This window comes from Trachurus japonicus, chromosome 8 (assembly GCF_045865225.1).
Source record: "Trachurus japonicus isolate A0001 chromosome 8, Traja_1.0".
NCBI lineage: Eukaryota > Metazoa > Chordata > Actinopteri > Carangiformes > Carangidae > Trachurus > Trachurus japonicus.
The window spans coordinates 10,915,532-10,935,537 of record NC_140914.1 but is presented as its reverse complement, the minus strand read 5'-3'; the positions used below and the strand labels follow the sequence as shown (position 1 = coordinate 10,935,537).

The 20,006-nt window shown below is 44.2% G+C and overlaps 1 protein-coding gene across 5 annotated transcripts in view; it reads right to left on the bottom strand.

Annotated features, from left to right (window-relative positions):
* Positions 1-708: 708 nt before the first annotated feature.
* The window catches only part of dock6 (dedicator of cytokinesis 6), a 32,735-nt gene continuing 13,437 nt past the window's right edge, over positions 709-20,006 (bottom strand). Inside the window, exons 16-50 of one of the 5 annotated variants that reach the window (XM_085783730.1) lie at positions 19,669-19,739; positions 19,435-19,573; positions 19,181-19,282; positions 18,992-19,078; positions 17,589-17,820; positions 17,247-17,411; positions 16,387-16,562; positions 15,544-15,645; positions 15,018-15,104; positions 14,444-14,539; positions 14,206-14,346; positions 13,343-13,456; positions 13,061-13,228; positions 12,822-12,961; positions 11,372-11,541; positions 11,091-11,242; positions 10,574-10,756; positions 10,237-10,363; positions 10,020-10,104; positions 9,434-9,530; positions 9,179-9,313; positions 8,452-8,604; positions 8,171-8,329; positions 7,983-8,083; positions 7,170-7,362; positions 6,719-6,862; positions 6,441-6,572; positions 6,305-6,319; positions 5,688-5,813; positions 5,511-5,600; positions 5,179-5,415; positions 4,326-4,469; positions 4,039-4,145; positions 3,749-3,922; positions 709-2,861 (exon numbers count right to left, since the gene is read on the bottom strand). In XM_085783730.1, coding sequence (XP_085639856.1) covers positions 2,819-2,861; positions 3,749-3,922; positions 4,039-4,145; positions 4,326-4,469; positions 5,179-5,415; positions 5,511-5,600; positions 5,688-5,813; positions 6,305-6,319; positions 6,441-6,572; positions 6,719-6,862; positions 7,170-7,362; positions 7,983-8,083; positions 8,171-8,329; positions 8,452-8,604; positions 9,179-9,313; positions 9,434-9,530; positions 10,020-10,104; positions 10,237-10,363; positions 10,574-10,756; positions 11,091-11,242; positions 11,372-11,541; positions 12,822-12,961; positions 13,061-13,228; positions 13,343-13,456; positions 14,206-14,346; positions 14,444-14,539; positions 15,018-15,104; positions 15,544-15,645; positions 16,387-16,562; positions 17,247-17,411; positions 17,589-17,820; positions 18,992-19,078; positions 19,181-19,282; positions 19,435-19,573; positions 19,669-19,739 — 4,587 coding nt within the window. In that variant the 3' untranslated portion in view covers positions 709-2,818. Of the gene's footprint in view, positions 2,862-3,748; positions 3,923-4,038; positions 4,146-4,325; positions 4,470-5,178; positions 5,416-5,510; positions 5,601-5,687; positions 5,814-6,304; positions 6,320-6,440; positions 6,573-6,718; positions 6,863-7,169; positions 7,363-7,982; positions 8,084-8,170; positions 8,330-8,451; positions 8,605-9,178; positions 9,314-9,433; positions 9,531-10,019; positions 10,105-10,236; positions 10,364-10,573; positions 10,757-11,090; positions 11,243-11,371; positions 11,542-12,821; positions 12,962-13,060; positions 13,232-13,342; positions 13,457-14,205; positions 14,347-14,443; positions 14,540-15,017; positions 15,105-15,543; positions 15,646-16,386; positions 16,563-17,246; positions 17,412-17,588; positions 17,821-18,991; positions 19,079-19,180; positions 19,283-19,434; positions 19,574-19,668; positions 19,740-20,006 lie in introns of all 5 variants that reach the window. The other 4 variants (XM_085783729.1, XM_085783731.1, XM_085783732.1 and 1 more) reach the window with 4 other exon arrangements.

The window sequence follows — 20,006 nt, the reverse complement described above, 5'->3', positions numbered from 1 at the left end:
TATGAAAAGGCTTAAAATAGAAATACTTCAGTAGAAATACTTGAAACTGTACTTACATAGAGCATCTCCAAGGATCTCCATGAAGAATCGACATCTTTCAGAGACCGTAGTAGGACTTTACTGTTCTCTCTCAAGGTCCAACCTGAAGCATTCAAGGACTAACAAGCACCTTCAAGAGCAATTCAAGGTTCCTCAAGTACCAGTGATGGATCTTCTAAAGAGCCTTGGATGGTATTTAAGACAACATCCCAAAAAACTGCCAAGCACCTTCAAGGACAAAAGAGACAGAACTCAAACACACAGGTGTAAAAAAAGACGTTTGTTACTGTGTAATTATGATTTAAAAGAGGAATAACCACAAAATATTTAGTTTCTTTTTCTTTCTTTTTTTATAAATACTTTTTAATTTGCGAGATTCACAATTGGAAACTTAATATATACAACCATGACAGCTGTGAAACTTGTACATATGGTGTTAATGTCAGATATACATTGGACCTTTCAGGACTTTCTCGATCATAACAGCTGATACCGAGCACCTGTTTTAGGTTAATCTGTAGAAAAACGGTTACCGAGTGATGTAGTTCGCTGATTGGCTGAGCCACTGTGAGTTGTTATAAAGTAAAATAATTAGTCAAACAGTATAAAAAGTGTAGTGCTGCTGGTGTTGTAACATGATTCAGCGTCGGGGGGTTCAAAGTGCTGAGGTTTTTTTTACAGTTGCATGTTGTCATATTTACTGAAGGCAACAGTAGGCGAACTAATCAGCGAAACCACTTTCACCTGTTGTGCCACAGAGTGAACTGCAGCTAATTAGACTGAGTACAGATGACCCAGGTGTTCCTGATTACAGAGCTCCATTACAGCCAGAAAACAAAAACACAGCAAACTCCAGTGGAAAATCTCAATATTTTCCAAAAGTACAAACACACACGCACACAGACAGACATGTCCGTGTGTATTGTATTGTTTACCTTGGACAATAACTCCGTAACCTTAAATTGAGAATTAATGACATTAGCATCAATGTTCCTGAAAAAGTTGCTCAATGCACATGTTGAGTTTGGTCTGAATTTATCAAATCTTTTATTTTTTGGTTTGTTCTGTGTTTCAATTTACAAAAAAAAAAAAGACTCACAAAAATATTTCCAAGACAATAACAATTGGCTCTGCAAAAAAAAAAAAAAAAAAGACAATCAAAGTAGTTCAATGAAAATGAAAGATAATAAATCCCTTTAAAAAAACTGACTTATCACATTACAGTGATACTAAGAGAGAAGCTCATAAGACTACATGGGAATCTTAACATGTTCAATAATTGTCATTCAAAAACAGTTTTATAAAAGTATCACAGTGACTGAAATTAGCATTTAAACTAGTCCATGTGTTTACAGTGTCTATTCTTCAGCTCTGTGGCTCCACAAACAAAAGCTGAACTGTGGCGTAGGAGGAGAAATTTAATAGAACGCAGTTAAAAAAAAAAAAAAAGTGTAAAAATAAATAACAAAATGTTAATCTAATTGGTTTAAAAAAACAATTTCCAGCCTCATAACATAGGGGACAGATAGTTTAGTAGTTACAGTGTTAACGTGCTGCAGTTTGTAGTACGACAATAGTGCAATATAATAGATATACAGTAGTTGTTAATGGCTACGATGAGTACAAACCTTCCACAGCCAAGGTGGTGGACACGTATAAGACATTAGGAGTGCTGTTTAACACAAATATAGTCCGTCTTACAAGACAAACAGACATGATGTATCCAGTTATCAGTGTGAGCGGCGGGGTGATAGAAGAGTAAAGGGTCACAGTTTGGACATATTTGTGTGGGTGAAGGGGGACGGCCTGGCCGAGGGCAGCGCTTCTGTGATAAACATCTGATGTGACGGCAGTGCATTACAGGAGAATTTCACAGTTTAAAATACACATTTAAACATCCGTTCCTGCCCCTCCCACCCCCTGTGAAACACAGTAATGTGTTCCTCTAAAACTGCAGCTATAGGGTCAGTAATGCCCCCCTCCTCCCCTCCCCGCTGTGGTCCTCCCACCTCCTCTCTATAATGAACTCTAACAACGAGAGATGGGCAGATAAATGTGACGACCTGAGGAAGAAGGAATGTCAGTTATTTGGTCTGTTGATAATAAAAGAAAACTCCCTGGGACTATTTAATAACTGAAGTCTGGCATTGACCAGGCATAGTTTGGAGAAAAGAGAAGAAAAAAAAAAAACCTCATATGAAAATAAGGCCACGACAGAAGAGCAAGACAAACTACAGCCTCTTCAAAAAGCAAACACCAGAAGAAAAAAGCAAAACAGACACATTCATGAACAAACAACCAGAATGATTTGGTTACAAAATAAATGTGTTTGGCAGCTCTAGCCCTGTGAAAACTGAAGTTAAAACCAGCTCAGACTGTAACCTACTAGATTACTTTGGATTGTCGGAGAGGAAACGCTGACATGTCAGAGCCTCGCTCCAGAATGACAATGTTTACAGTGCAGACGGCCTTCCAGCATAAACAGCCGGGGGTTTGCTCCTACCGAGGTGTGAGCGGGGCGGCGATGGGAAAGAGGTGACAAGTGTGTGAGTAGTGTGTGTTTGCGTGTGTGTGGCAGCAGAGGGGGGGGATTATGGCATGGCTGGGTGGCCGAGGAGGGAGAGGCCGGGTGGGATAAAGGAGGCTGGTGTGTGTGTGTGTGTGTGTGTGTGACAGTTGGGTGTGCAGTTCAGAGGGGGGGGGGGGGAACAGACGGACAGAGATGGTGCTAATTTCTAAAGCTTGTTGGTCTGTGGTGTTTTCCAGTTTTTTCTGCGGCTCAACAGTCGACTCTGCGGAGACTGGACCTACTGTAGGAGTTCCTGAGGGAAGAGAGAGAAGCAGAACCATGAAGAACCCTTTAACGCCCGTGTGTGTGTGTGTTGTGTGTGTTCTGGTTTCATTTCCTAAAAAGTCTGAGAAGTAAACCGAGGTCGCTGCGAGCGTAACATCGGATTTTTGTGAGATATGAATAATTTGTGATGTTGAAAATCTGTCCCTGGGGAGAAGGAGCTGCAGAGCTGTGAGATAATGTTTTTTTTTTTTTTTTGCAGTGTCCCGCTATGAGGCGACACGACTTTGAATGAGTATCTTCTTTCAAAGAGCAAGAGTGAGGTAGAACCGCCTCATTATTTTATTCTGCACTGTTCTGTTTTACTTTTCGGCGGTTCACAAAGCAACTGAAGTAACTCCAGAGTTTTTGTTTTGTTTTTTTTCCCTACAGTATTTGTTTTAATATTTTTATTCCTTTGAAAGGAAAAAGATCAAACTCCCTTGGTTTGCTCAGTACTGATCGACACTGTGGCAGGTGCAGATGACTGTTGCTCTGTTTTTGATTACGGCCCAGCAGTCCACAGACGCTCACATGCAAACACGGAGCTGGTGCCAAGAAAAGGGGATGAAAACAAAAAACACATGGTGATGGTCTCTGTAGTCAAAGAGGCCGACACACTTCAAGGGGAAGCATCTACTTTTGCTTTTTTTCTTCTTTTTTTTTTCATTAATTAATGTGTAAAAAGTAAACAGAGTAATTGGATGATAAGATCCGAGTGCACATCTTTGCTAATCTGTGACCTGGACTGTCATAAAGTTTGGTTTTATGTTGCTCTTTTGTTGGTTTGATGGGGTTTGGAGAAAGCAGCATGAGCTCATTTTGTGTGTCTCTGTGCGTGGGCGTGTGTGTGTATGTGTGTTTAATGTCTCAAGTTACCGTTGTGTTTGCGGCGTCTGGGCTGGCAGGGGTCTGTATAGCTGGGGGATCTTGCGGTTGATGAGAGGACCCAGAGCCTCTTTCAGCTTGTTGTAGTTCCTCTCCAGCTCTCTGTGGTACTCCTTCTGATCTGGTCCAATCAGGGCTTTATTCTTCCTCAGGGCATCCTCACACCTGCGAGCGAGACAGAGAGAGACAGAGAGGAGATAACACAACACGCCGGGAGTTGGGGTTTGTTTTTATTAGTTTCACAGCAGTGTGTGTGTCTGGGCTGCGGAGTGTGTCATCACCTCTTAGTGAAGTCTTTAAAGCAGAGGCGCAGTTTGTTGTGATGGCGAAACAGCTTTGGGTCATTAGGAATGTCGGAAAGAAAGACCTGCGCCACCTCGAGGGGGCCCTGCGAGGGAGAGACAACCTGTTACATATCTGCTGAGGAATGTCAGTCACTGCTTAAAACACTGACCCAGACTTTTAACCCCGTTCTGATGGGATTAATATTCCTAGGAGGGAAATGAGGGCAGGCAACAGGCGGCGGCAGTTGTTATTGTTTTTTTTTCAAGCACATAAGCACAGACACCTGGTTGACGGTGGTGCCCACACAGCCCTGCAGCACCATCTGCAGCATCTTGGAGTCGGCAGGGTCTTGGTTGGTGGCGAAGGCGAGCTCCTGGGTCTTCTTCTGCATGTCCTCAATCGCCACCTCCATGGGGACGAGGATGATCTGGAGAAGAGCAGAGAGAGAAGAGGAAGTCACATCTTCTTCTAAGCCCGTCGCGGAGTGTGAGACAGACATGGAGCACCAGACTCCACCACGCTGAGGTTAGCTCCGCCTGCCTCGGCTGAAGCTTCTCACTCGTTCTCGTTCGTTTTCTTTTTCTCTCCATCTCGGTCTTCTGTCAAATTGCTCTGCTAGTCTCCGCATAGTCGGTTGCAGTAAATCGCTCTGTCTTTCCGAGGAAATAAAATGTCGAGTCGACCACTAAATAATAATATCAAAACAACGACAAAGATAAAACGATATATTTATCGAAAATGGATACACATTAAACAAGTGTGGGTAATGCAGATTCATCCACATTAATAAGAGACTCTTTTGAAGTGAAGTATGATGGCATGTAAACTATGAGTATGTTGGTCAGGATGCGACTGTTTATTGGGGGGAGGGCACATGTGGAATGAGGAAGATTTACACCCTTGGTAGGCAAAGCGAGGTATGTGTTGGAAAATGTTTGGCGGCTGCAATATAACGATGAACATGTGGTTGTGTGCGGAAAATAAGTTGTTAAGTATACTGAGCTGTAAACTGTACAGAATATCTAAACAAACTTTTCATGTGTGTTTTAGTTTCATGGTGCGTGGCAAATAATAAAATATTGTGCACCAGTCAAGCTCCAGCCTATTCCCTTTTGGATTCCAAGGGAGACACCCACCTCCTCTTTGTGGATGACGTTGATGCGCGTCTTGATGTAGGGGAAGGCGTGAGATGTTGTCAGAATGGTTTTGCGTTTGTACTGCTCGTGCAGGTCGCCGTGGGCTCGGCCGTCCAGTGTGAAGGGGGTGCAGTACATGAAGGTTCGCAGGTTGTAGTTCTTGTCGAAGTAGGTGATTCTTTCCTTTAGCTCGTACGTGTCGAAGTACGGCTCGACGTAGGTGATCTGGAGGTAGGCCTGAAACAAAACCAAACACACGTTGGTTGGTACAATAATTCAACATCTATGGTTGGATATTATGAGCCACACAGATACACATCACATAACGTCACCTTGTTGGTATCCAGTTTGCTTTTGTCCACAGGGCTCGAGTCCTTGATTATCTCAACCACATCATCTCCAAACCTCTCAGAGTAGAACTCCTGAGCATCAAAACAGATTCATCTTTAGACGCTAGATCACTAGACACCTTTAGTTATCAGCGTTAGTCAAGTGAAGAGCAAACATGCCTCAAGTCTGTGGGAGATCTCAGCTAGCTTGGTGATTGACGGCTCCTTGTAGACGAACTCCTGCTCATCCAGGTCTCCGAACCGGCAGCCGTAGAAACCAACTCTGAAGTACGTCCCAAACATCCGCTGATCACTACAGGAAGGATGAAAAGATGAGATTTATAAAACAGGACAGAGGCAAAAAAAAAAAAATACAATTTATGCGTTAACAGGAGAGCAGCACCAAAAAAGAAAAGAGATTTCTTTGAGTGCAATGGAGCTGAAACTTTTCATTTGTTCTGTGTGTGGAGGTTGTGGAAAATGAAAACTGGTTTAGCAACGGGACACCATTTGTAGGAAAAAGGGAAAATATATATTTAGGCTGAAATGTAGTTTGACCACAGTAGAACAGCAGCAGAGAGGAATGGCAGCTGTTTTGTAACAGTGGTGCAGCTTCACTGAGTAGGAGTATGAACACAAGTTTTTTTTATCACTCACCAGTAAAATGTCATTTACGCAGAGGGGAGGAAGAGAAGAAGCAGCGGGGAAGAAAGAAAAACATAGTAAATACAATATGAAAGAAATAACAGAATCAGTTTTAAGTGGTTTATACTCGATATGACAAATGAGTTTATTACCTCCCATCCCGAACTCTGGAAAAAGTTGAGAAAAGACAAGAAGGAAATTTAGACAAAGTTCATTTTCTCATCAACTCTAACAGCCGAGTTAATTCCTGGAGATTTGATTTGAAGATTACACGGGGGGAAAACTCACTTGGTTGTAGACCTTGTTGAAAGCTTCGTGCAGTTTTCCGTGGACGGTCGCCAGCTTTTTGAAGTCTCTGTTGGCCTCGTGGATGGGCAGCAGGATCTTGTACACTTCGTTTATGGCCTCGTACATGGCCGCCTGGGGTTGCAGCACAATGGAGAAGTCAGTGGGGCTACGCATACCGCTCGATCACATAACACTCCCCGGGCCGCGTTAATACCGTAACCTTGTGCCGCGTTAACATGCAGCCTGTCACCATTGCGGTCGGGGAATGTGAGTCGTACCATGTTAAAAGAAGCAGCTGCGTGCTCCAGGAGGCCCACCAGGCCAGACTCGCTGAAGTACTTCCCAGCACAAATCCCCTCCTCCTCTGGAGACAGCACGTCATCAGACACCGCCGACTCCTCCAGTACGTTGGAGGAAATGTGCTGAGGAGAACATGAAAAACATACATTCTTTATATTTGCTCATTTTCTTTTTTTTGTCATTTACTTTTTTAGTGATTTTTGATTTTGTATATAAACAAACAATCAAAAAATGAACATGAAGACCTATAGACGGGTGCAAAAATATCAGGGGGAAAGTAAAATCGTACATAAAGAGACCGATAAACACCAAAAGTAAGCAATTGAGTTAAAAAAATGGTTATATTTGCTAATTTTCAACAATAAAATGCTTGAGTTTTGGGACAAATCCATCTCATTCTGCCACAGTCACCAAAGCAAACACACTTACCTGAAATGTGACACAACCGATGGGCAGGTAGCGGCAATCCTCCAGCATGTTGAGGTATTCTGCCACCAGTGCGGCGCTGTGGACCAGACAGTGGGCGGCCTCGGCATGGTTCCCCCTCTCAGAGTGTTTTCCTGCCATGTTCTGGAGCCACGTAAGACGCAGGTCTGGGGAGTTCTGGTAGCCTTTGGCAATCCTGAAGTTAAAACGTGAGAGAACATTTTAGCTTTTAGTCGTAACACTCTGGTTTTGAAGTCAGGATTTTCGTTTTTTTGAATATGTTAAAACAATGTAAAGCAGGTTTTCCACCACCAGTTACTATTACTTTGCAACCCTTTCCACTATACAGTTACAGCTCGACTCAGTTTAGGTTCTTTTCCACAATTTTTCACAGTTCCTCCTCAGCGGGGCGGGGTCATCATATCATGCCGGCTACAGTTGCGTCGTCTCGCTCTCTTTTTTCGATCTTCTCACCAGCTCCAAACTCATTTGTCTACCTTGTTAAAGGACCACAGTGTGGTTTTCCACACAGCAGTCATTCAACTCAGGTCAAAGAACAACAACAGTCCAGATCAGTGGGCGCCGCTGCCTGTGTGTTTTTAAAATTAGCGTGTTTGATTCTCGTGTCGTACGTCTCGCTTGAGTGCTAGTGGAAAAGCAAAAGAAAGAGTAGAGATGTGTCAAGCCGAATCGCGCTAGTAGAGAAGGGCCATAAATAATAACCCGCCTAAAGTGTCTCAATCCGGGGACCGCCACTCCTTAAAAAAATCCTAGCGGAAACACTGGATGTTTTCTCACCGATGGGCGTCACAGTACCTGTACATTAAGTCGATGAGCATCTCTGGGTCCTGCTGATGCTCTTTCATCTTCACAGTGTCAGTCAGGATCATGTGCAGGTTGAAGACCAGATCCTGGACCTGTAGTTTCAGAAGTGCAACGGAGCATATTAGTGAAGCATGAAGCATGGCAGCTGCTTCACAGACAGTACGAAGGCTGTAACCTACCTGCTCTGGGAACGGTGTCTCACGCAGCTCCAAGTCATCCTCGGCGTAGGTTAGTATCGTCTTCAGTGAGTGACGAAGATGGTCCTCGTTGAAGTTCTGTGACGTCCCCACCAGTGAGGACAGAGACATGGTGACCTGCATCTTCACTCGTGCAAAGTTCTGGTCAAAAAGGAAAGAAAAAAAGACTCAAATGTCTCACAACAAAGATGACAGAATCATGTTCACACACATCCTGTTTTATGCTCTGTTGCCATTTGTCATCAAAATGCAAAACCACTCACATTTCCGATCTCAAAGTTCTGCCTCATGAGCAGGTAAAGAGAGGCGGAGGCGTGACTTCGGACCGAGCCCACGCTGCTGCTGCAGTGACGAAGGAGACGCAGGCACAGGTCCGCACAGAGCTCAGTGTCCTCTTCAAACAGCATCTCTGGGAACTACACAACAAACACACTCTCACTATATTTTTACATTATATGACATTTACTATTTGTTTCTGTAAAAAGACATTCTTTAAATAAAAAAACAAAACCAGCATCCTAGAAGAAAAGATACATATGAAATCCTTTTATTTAGCAATAATGGAAACAAAGGTAACACTTTATTATCAGTACACACTATTAAGCAATAGTTAAGCATTAATAAATACTGAATTCGCATAAATATTCATTAGTGTGTAGCTTATAAATACAGTTAGTGCTTATCAATGATGAATACAATTTTTTAAATTGTGTTTATAAACTAAATACTAATGAGTATCCATGTGTTATAAATGATGAATTCAGTATTTAATGCTTAACTAATGCTTAATAGCGTGTACTTGTTATAAAGTGTTACCAAAACAAACAATGCAGAGGTTTGATATGTGGAATGGTGATTACTGGTAGGGAGAAAAATTACAAGTGTGTTACTAATAAATCAAGCTTAGATTGTGTTAGATTGTTTAAAAATGGATAAACAAAACAAAAAGCTCTAATGGAGACACTTGGCAGACTCCTACAAACTGCTTGCCTTGAAAACCAGAGCCCTCTGTGTAGTGAAGCAGTGCTGCAGGAAGAGGGCGCTCTGGTTGCCTGCCATGCTGTGGAGAAGCACTCTGAGCACCCCGCCTAACACACTCTCCTTCAGCTCTGACGCCACCACGGTCTGGGAGAGGACAGAAGAAAACAAAACACATTATTACAGCAGGGGAATAGTGTCACAGCAGCTGGTACCGACCAGAGCTGTCGACATGGTGATGCTGTTTTTCCGTCTCCGTCATTTCACCTTGACTACAATCTCCAGTGTGTCCAGTACTATCAGAGAGGCCTCGGTAGCCAGGTTTCCATCCACCACCGACTCCTGCTCCATCTCAGCTTTAGTCCTGGAACAGATGTGATTTTACAATCATCATTTATTATGCATTAAACTCTTTTTTATATATTAAACCACTTTCCGAACAAATTACCAGTCCACATTAGAAACTGCACAAGTATAAACTCATTCAAGAAACAATCATTAATGTTTTGTTGGCTCAGTTGAGCAATGCATAACCATCTGCTTTTTCTACATCACTACATAACAGAACTTTTCTGAACTGTTTTATGATGTTCTTCACATTACTGTAAATATTATTTTTATGTTGAATGCACATTTATGATATGTTGTATCTATTCTATATGTTGCATTGTTTTTGTTGTTGTTATTGTGCTGTTTTATATGTATATTTTCTCTCATGTGCAAATAAATCAAATCAAACCAAACTCAGACAGCTCATGTGTTAATAACATACATTTTAATTTTGATAATCTAATAAGGGGTAAGAATTCTACTGTTTTGGTGTGTATCGGTGTAAATCATGTAAACAACATACTTATCGACTCTGTCTGTGTTTTGTCTCCAGTGTGTGACGTTCTTCCTCCACCTCACGTTCTCTTGGCTGCCGTAGGGACTCCGCTCTGGAAGAGTAAACAGATTACAATTTCCATGAGCACTGTCAAACAGACCGACGCCTCAGACAAAAACAGCTAATGTAATGACACACACACACACACACCACATACAAATCACTGTGCTCTCACACAACAAACCTCTGCAGCGGCGAACCATCTCCTGACGAGCCCCGATGGTGCCCAGTATGGCCTCCTCCAGTCGGGCCTTCATGTCCTGAGACTTTTTGAACGTCAGGCTGTTGATCCTCTCCAGAGCTTTCTTCCCCTGCCAGGCGTTAATAAAACAACAGTCCATTTTCACAGGAAATTGCGTCTGGATCAGTGGTGATACGGTACTGATAATGTGCTGATTAAGAACTCCGATATATCTGTAATGATATGCTGTTGCTCTGGTTTCTGTGTTTGACTCCTACTGTGCGTGTCGGTGATGAGAGACGCTCATAGTCGCGGCAGCAGCAGCGCCTGGTAATTGTACCTTGTATTCAAAGCAGGAGACACAGAGATGCAGCAGATCCAGCAGGCGGTTGATTTGCAACACAGACAAATCAGACACCCAGCGCTCCAGGAGAGCTGCATCTGCATTCTTCAGCACCCACAGGAAACACACCAGCAGAGTCCGGCTGCACTCGGCGGACAGACCGCTGGACTGGCGCCCGGCCTGACGAAGACAAACATACAGAACAGTGCCAGTCTTTAAAATCTGCTTCAGAACAAAATGGCTGTTTGAAGAAGGGATTCATAAATAAAAAAGGACAGAGAGCCACCTACAGGCGGAGAGGAGCAGCTGTACTTTAGGATAGAGGAGCGACATGGAAAGAATGCAAATGCTCTTTGAATGAGTGTTTGTGTGGAGTTACAGAAAGGCCAGAGTGGTCGTCTGTCAAACTGAGGCGGCGGCCGCCCACACAGACGCCAACCTGCGTCCTGCCCGTCTCTGTGTGTGTGTGAGGCCCCCGGGGGAAACAGCCTGACCCCTGCCCACCATCACTCACCACTGTGGGCAGCACGAATGCGTTGGCTTTGGCATGTGGCAGAGGGGAGCCGGCAATCGCCATGGCAACAGACTGACTGATAGTGTTGCTACCGTCTGGGTCAGCGTCGTCGGCGTGGGCTGAGGCATGGCGGACCCGCGCGGGCGAGGAGTCTGCAGAAGGAGAATGAGAGAAAGAGAAAGCGTTTTCAGGTGCAATTATGCTGCGAATAAAAAACCTCAAGGACCCCGAGGAGGTGGGAAACAACGTCTGTGAAGTGCAGGTGTGTGTGTTGTTCTGACCGGAGAAGTCGTGGAGCTGATGCAACGTCTCCATGACGATGGGGATGAGGGGCAGGTAGAGCTGAGCGACGTGCGCTCTGACCTGAGATTCGCTGTAGCGGGGGTCGGCATCGTGGCTGCAGAGCAGGGCGTGAACTGCACTAATGGCCTTTTTATGAAGGAAGAAAACCCTGTAGGTGAAATAACACACACATGTATCACTGCGTCTCACACTCTGCATTCGTACTTAAAGGACAAGTCCGGGCAAATTCAACCTGGGGCTCTAGTTTCCTAATATTTTAGGGCTAAAAGAATGAATCTTTCTGGAGTTCTGCAGTAGTTGTGTCTGTCCCTGCATCGCCACAGCAGCGTATAATGGGAGCGGACCGATCTTACGATGTTTAGGCTACTTACATCCCACAAAACCGCAATTTTTTTCCACAGACAACGTCAGATGACTATTCAAACACACAACGAGGGGTTTGTTTACTTCAAGTTTTCTCCTAACCAGCTTTTTTCTCCATATATTTTTGATTTTTGTAAATGATATACTCTGAAGAAGTCTTCCTATGTTTACTGTTTAGATTGAGACATATCTCTGTGAATATTTTGATAACGTATGTATATATTGTGTCTTTTGCAGCATTATCTTCTAAATTAGGGTGATTCATACCAGCTGTACTGATTCACCACCTGCTGGTGGGGGCAGGCACTTGTTTATATATGTTTCAGCCTCATCTTTTCACCATATATGGCAGATTGAAAAAGAGCCTTTGCTTGAAATGTCACGCTAATAAATTCTTTCTCTACAGGAGCTGCCTTGGTGTGTGGATTTTTTATTCTTTATCCTCTCATACTCCTTTTTGGATCCAGCACCCATCCCATTTGGGCCTGGGGATGTGTGTGTTTTTTGGTTACTTTTTAGCCAACATGTTTGTAAACAGAGCTGTAATCCAAAGTCTCGTGAAGTCTTGCGCGCAAGAGTCAAGTATGTTTACAGGCAGAATACACAATCTGAAGACTTAACTCTGACTGCAACAAAACCGTTGTGCCTCTGAGTTGATATTCCTTTGCTGATAAAACAAAACGGTCGAGCTTCAGACGACCTGTAAACATACTGAGACGGTCAACTCGGCTCTCGTGCGAGACTTTGTATTACAGCTCCGTTTACAAATGTCGGCTTTCTTGAAGTAAACAAACCCCTTGGTGTGTGTTTTAATAACCATCTAATGTTGTCTGTGGAAAAAAAAAAGCGGTTTTGTGGGATGTAAGCAGCCTAAACAGCTTAAGATCTGCTCCCATTATACACTGCCGTGGCGATGCGGGGACAGACACAACTACTGAAGAACAGGAGACATTAAAAAGAAAATCTTTGACCTAAGATGTTAGGAAACTAGAGCCCCAGGTTGAATTTGCCCGCAACTGTCCTTTAACGGTAAAATCAGTACATGTGTAACAGACAACAACCCACCCTTCTCCTTCAGGATCCAGAATAAGAGAGAGCTCACAAAGCAGCAGACCAGACAGGAAGTGCTGCTGGCGAAACGGGACGGAGAGCTCGAACATGGTGGCCACGCCTTGGTCCTGCACCATGCTGGAAAACGCTGAACTCTACGGATGGCGAGCACCGGGATGAAACGGTAAGAGGGACAGCGGCAGCAGATCGAAACGGGGGAAATTCATAAAGGCTCGATTACATTCTCCAGTTACCTGTGACGTGGTGGAGGAGGTAGAGGGGGAGGGGGAGGCCGGGGGGCTGAGCGTGGAGCAGGGCAGGTTGAGGATGACGTAGTGCTCGTGGCTGCAGATTATTCGAGTGAAATCCATCCTCAGCGCGTTCAGGGAGCTGGGGTTCTGCGTCGAGTGCAGCTTGTTGATCTGCTCGGCACACAGGTTTGTTTGAGACAGTAAAAGCTGTTTTAAAATATGCGTGGGAGAGCTGGGAGTGAAGCTGTGTTTGATATTAGAGGAAGGAGAGAAAGAGAGAGGCACCTGTTTGTAGTAGGAGCGGATGAGGTTGAACACAAAGCCCCGGTCCATGAGAGACAGCAGGTCGTTCAGGAAGAAGGCCAGACTGCTGTTTAACCTCTCCACAAGCTCCACATCCTGAGAGAGAGGGGGCGACAGTCATGTCAGAGAAATAGGTGGATCTAATTAAACTAAAAGGAAAAATACGACACTGTGCAGAAGAGATATGGCGACTTTTATTGTTTAAAAGGATAGTTCAACATTGTGGCAAACTGGCCCATTGCCATAATCCCTATAGTTTTAGCAGTAGGTTCGTTACCTTTAATTGTCGGTGCAAGCTATTTTTAGAACGGCGGAGCAGAGCCGCGAGCTGCTCAGAGCTACGCTACGGGGGCTCATGGGATTTCTTGGTTTCCCTCATCAAACTCACCAAATACACAATCCAACAACTCCAACTCCAGTTGTGACCTGCACATTCACCACGCTATGAGATAACAGAACGTTACCAGATGGAGTTGTTTTTGAGGCAAATGCAAAAACTGTCCCTGAAGGGAACGCGCATGGTTTTGCATGAATTTGCCTCGAAAAACAACTCTGTCTCATAGCGTTCCGTTATTATCTCATAGCGTGGTGAATGTGCAGGTCACAACTTGTCCACAAGAGCGCTTTGGAGTTATTGGACTGTGTATTTGATGAGGCTCTGCTCCGCCGTTCTAAAAATAGCTTACACCGACAAATAAAGGTAACGAACCTACTGCTATGACTATAGGGATTATGGGAATGGGCCAATTTGCCAAAATGTTGAACTATCTCTTTAATCTAAAAGGAAAAAGACGACACTGTGCAGAAGAGATACAGCGACTTTTATTGTTTAAGCTCGTCTGTACCTTGTGGTATCGGCTGGCAATGTCTGCGCTGATGGCACACACCAGCGCAGCGATGTCATCCACAAAGCGGTCTGGGAAACGCTGACGTCTGGGTAGGTCTAATTTTGAGGTTAGGAATAAGTGATTGGCCATGCTCTTTGTCTGGAGGAGAGAAGAAAAAACACCGTCACTTGGTGAAAATTGGACCTTCCCTGCTATAATTATGATCTCTTTTAAAAAAAAAAAAAGGCGTACTGACCATGAGCTGGAAGAAAAACCAGGCCTGCTGCAGCGCCGCTTCCCTCACTGAGCTGGTGCTGACCACCCACTGTAACGCCAGCTCCTCGTGGAGAAGCTGAGCATAAACCAACACATACACACACACCGTGTTTTAACTTGCACGAGGAAACGATTATCAGAAACGAGATGAGCTATTAAGATTAAAACTGTGTGCGTTTGCTGTCGCAAAGAGCACGCTGTGTACACTAACTGTGGTTTGTCAAAGATAACTGAGCTGTAGCTTCATAGTTATTTAGATTCTTGATACAAACTGAATCTAAATAAGATTATTCTAAGGTAAATATTAATAGTAAAGATACATTTACCCATTAATCAATATCTCTGCCACAGATTAAGTCCTGATATCTCCAGAGAAATACAGATTATAAACCATTCAAGTGCATTGAGAAACAAAATATTCAACACAGACAAAACTGTGAATGTTGATGAGTGTTAATGATAATGACACGATGGCTGTTAGGACATTGAAACGGGTTAGCTCGTGATGGCGACTGCCACTTTTTAGAGTTTGTTATAGTAGATGCCAGTTTTACCTTCTTGGTAATCTGCCTTGTGGGATGTGAAAACAAGGCCACGCTGTCCAGAAAGGCAGACATGCGATTGCAGCCGCGGTCGTTTGCCTGACATGGAGTGACGGTGAAGTGAACACACACACACACACAGACATGAGGGACAAAGTGATGTGAAAATGGATGAATGGAAATGGACGAGTGGCCAGAGAACTCTCTATGAACTCTGACGAGCGCGGAGGGGCTGGTAAGGGATCTGACGAGCCCCAGGCAGAGTGTGCGTCATTCGGACAAAAACAGCTACGGTCTGTGAAGCGGCGGTGATGAAGAGGATGAGGAGGATGAACCGTAGAGGACGGACAGTGTGTTATATTACGGGTGAAAAGATGCGACAGGATGGAGACATGGCTTGCAGAGTGACGGGCGGAAAGAAGCACGCACACGTAAGAGCTGACCCACGGGCACCGAGAGAGAGATGGTTCAGGATGGAGGTGATGAAGGTGAAGAGGAGGAAGAGGAGGAGGAAGAGGAGGACGGAGGGATTTGGCACCTGCTTGAGCTCACAGCTGGAGTTGGGGTTCCTGCGTAGCACAGATCTGGCGCCCCCGGGGGCATAAGCAGAGTTTACCCAGGAGTGGGAGCGGTCAATGCCCTGCCATAAGCCACCGGAGACACAAAACACACACACACACACACAGGACGGCAAGAGGCAAGGGCACAGTGAGTAGGGAGAGGATAATTACCACACAGGAGATTACGTAGAGGAGAATCTTTTTTTTTTTTGGCAGGAAACAAAAATAAGGGACGTGAAAAGAGAAGCTAAAAAGCTAAAAAGCAGAAAAGAGGGGAACAAAAGAAGGGCTGGAGGAAGAGTATGAATAACAAGGGACAGCGGCACAAAGCATAATTGCATTTTTGACTGACGGCATCATTAAATGTTGGCACAGAGTTCTCAGTCAACCCTGGGTTATTGAATCTGCTGTGAAGAGATGAGACAAGGGAGGGCAGCAGTATCATTACGACAAAATAATAGACTGATATTGGATAAAGAGGTTGGAATATGGCACAAGGGGAACCGTAAATACACAGACTTTTGTGCTGCTGTTTCTTGTGTAAGGGCAAGGGGATAAATCATCCACGTCTATTAACAAATATCACTCTTTTACTAAATTACAAGACCTTTTCAATGCCACGTAGAATAAAAATGAGCAAATTAAAATAACGTGCAGAAATATTGGTACAGATTACACACAAAAAATTAGATAACATAACTTTTTCAGTGTTTAACTTCTGTCATAACCTTCAAAAGGTCTTATACATACAAACTGACTGCAGTAACATCACACATACAGTACGACGGATTTCCGGATTTCCAAAGACAAGCACGACTCACCTTGCTCCCTATGATCCTCTGCACCTCTTCATCAGGAGAAACCGGCGTGCTGGCCAGGTCGGGGTTGGAGTTGCTGATGCTCTTGGAGCGGGACAGGTGCAGGCTGCTCGGCCGGCCTGTTGCCCTGGATAAGGTGGCGTACTGCATGGGCATCTCATAGGACTGGCCGGCCGCTCCTGATGGAGATGGAGGTAAAAGAAATGTTAGTACGGTAAAACTCGGTGTATAAGTCGCACTTTTTTTTTCATCTTAAAAGCTGGATGCGGGTTATACACCGGTGCAACCTATAGACCAAGGTAAATTTCAACCCCGTTCAGTGTTTCCGCTAGGATTTTTTTTTAAGTTGTGACCACATTGAACACAAGTGTAAATGGTGGTGATGCGTCCTGTATCTGCATACGACTACGCAGGCGAAATGGTGTTTCCCATTAATTAACAAGACTCGTTTGGGTCCGCCATTGTCTCTCACAGAAAATAATCTTATTGTTATGATTTTTTTAACAGCGTTTCCTCATCTCTGTCAGTCAGCCCCTTCTCTGCTGGACTCAGTCTCTAACGCGCGTGCATACTCACACTATATTGCGGTAAATGTACAGTATTCAAAATACCCTGATCTCTTTTTTCTTTTTTTTAAATTTAAAATAACAAGAAAGAGCTACAATGCAGCACAGAAACTTCATGTTGTAGAGTTGTGGAATAACTTAACGTTTTCCCAGTTTGAGACCCTCAAAAATAGACTGCGACTTATATTCCAGTGCGATTTATATTCCAAATTTTACGGTAAATCAACAGAAATGAAAGTCTATCTGTCTGTTTATCGATATGTGTTGATAGTAGTACGGTGAAGTCCGGTGACTCACCTGACGGAGGTATTGTAGGTTCGGCGGTGGGCAGGCGGAAGCAGTAGTGGATGTAGGATGCCAGGAGGTTGTTGCGGCCATGCTGATCCTGGTTCCCCTCCAGGTTCTTGTGCATCTGGTTGACCAACAACGCCATCGCTTCAAAAGCATGACGGCCCAGGTTCACTGTCGAGGAGAGCCACATGAGTCATATATTCTATCAGACATAACTGTGAATTGATTTATGTGTGGTAGATTTAAGCTTGAGAATGTATTTGTGATGTTTGGCCAAACCAAAACATCACAACAGCAGCGAATGGCCTTGTTCCAGACTCAATAGTCTCCGTTTCAGAACTCACTCACCGATCTGACCAGAAATGACCGGCGGGTAGATGATCAGCTGGATGAGCTTGTTGAGCAGCTGGTGTAAAAAGCGGACACAGGTGTCGAGCAGAGCCCCTCTCAGCGCCGCCATGCTGGCCTTCAGCTCCCCCTCCATGTTTGACTCCGTTATGATGACGTCCTTCAGGCGGAAGGGGAAGGAGTACTCCTCCAGAACATACACCAGAGTGAAGAACTTATCCAGGTGGGGGTCCTGGGGGCACGAGGACCAGAGTTTCACTTGGGCTGCACTAGTTTCAATGTTGCACATTTTAAAAGGCAGATTTTCAACAGAATATACAGGTGCATCTTAAAGGGATATTTCAGCCAAAATTGATAATTCACCAATTTTCTACTCACCGTCATGCCAAGGAAGGGTTTGGAGAACTTTGAGTTATTAAAATGCTTTAGGAGTTCCAGGGGGGGTCCGGCTGGCAACGGATTTTCACATAATGGCGGCGGATAGAGCTCACTTTTGAATCGTCCAAAACACACACTATGAAACATCCAGATACCTCCATACTGCTCGTCTGTACTGACCCAAGTGTCCTGAAGCCGAGATGTTCGTTCGTCGTTGTAAACAATTGGATGTATGATGAAAACATGCATCTCGCAGCAAATCTCACGCATGCGCACAAACATCAAATACATTTTTTCCGAACAACTTTTTCATGTGGCGGCTTCAGGACACTTGGGTCAGTACAGACGAGCAGTATGGAGGTATCTGGATGTTTCATAGTGTGTGTTTTGGATGATTCAAAAGTGAGCTCTATCCACTGCCATTATATGAAAATCCGTTGCCAGCTGGACCCCCCTGGAACTCCAAAAGTGTTTTGATAACTCAGAAAGTTCTCAAAACCCTTCCGGTGAGTAGAAATTTGGTGAATTATTGATTTTGGGTGAAATATCCCTTTAATAAATTAGAATATCATAGAAAAATCTATTTTCAGTAGTTCAAGTCAAATCGCCCCTGCCAAGTATTGAGTGCATATAGATGGACATACTTTTGAGAAAGCCAACATTTCCATATTAAAAATGCTTTTTTAAATTGGTCTTTTGTAATATTTACATTTTTTGAGATACTGACTTTTAGGTATTCATAAAATGTAAACCATAATTATTACTAATAAAATAAATTAAATAAATAAAGACATTCTATGTGTAATGAATCAATATAATGTATTAGTTTAACTTTCTGAATTGAATTACTGACATGAATAAACGTTTCCATGATATTCTGATTCACTGAGGTGCACCTGTATGTCTGTAGTATGCTCCACAGTAACAGCTATGGGCGTTTGCACATTAAATGACGGCTATGGATGCTGATGTTAATTATCATAATTATCTGGTGCTCGGTGTAGAAAACATGTGTGTGTGTGTACCTGAGTGTGAACGGAGGAAGCCGCCGTCACCTCGACGTTGAACACCCCTTTGTGATTATCCACCCACTTCATGCCTGGGAGCTGAACCTGCCACAGAGAGACAACCAACTCGTTTAACACTTGCACACGCAGGAGCAGGTGATGGCAGGCAAAACCGATATTCACATAATCTCTTTGAAACACACTCACGTCGGGGGTGAGCACCGAGTAGCTGGGCGGAGGTTTCTCCACGGAGACGGGCAGACTGAAGGAGCCGGTGCGCAGTCGGCCATGCTGCATCAGAGGGATCCACTGAAGGCAGAAAGACAGACACACACACACACACGCGTGATCTCTTACCGATGGCAAGACAACAAAGGGAGCTTTCAAACAAACGTGTGTGTTTGTGTATATGTGTGTGGGTGGGTGTGTTAAATGCGTGCAAGCTGAAGGAGTGTGCTCACAGTGTAGCCCACAGGGGTCTCCAGAGGAGTGTTCTGTTTGGGTTGGCAGCTGATGTGGTGGAAGGTGAACAGCAGGTGGTGGTTGTCTGTCAGGTTGGCAGGGATCTTCAATTTCATCTCCTCGTAGAACTCAGGAGACCTTCGGGTCAAGAGGTGAAGAGAGAGAACGTTTAGAGAAAAAAGAAAAGAGTGGGTGGAGCTGAGCAGAGGGTGGACAGGTTGACGGAGCCTTACTTGTTGTGGTAGATGACAGGGGTGTAGGCCTCTTTCATGAACTCAGCGCAGCTCGACTTTCCAAAGATGACCTGGTCAGGATGACAGAGTACAAACAACACCGCTCTATGACTAATGGGAGGCATTCGCTTTCTCTCTCTCTCTCTCTCTGAGAAAACAATCACACCACTACATCCAAGAATTTCACAGCCTGCATGTTGTCTTTGCAAAGACACCACACCTTAACTGATACTGGAAAACTTTCAAAAATACTTTTCTAATCCTATTGTTTGACATCCAAGTGTTTCTTACATTAATACAATCTTCTATGAAACTAAATAATCTATTTACATAGGCAC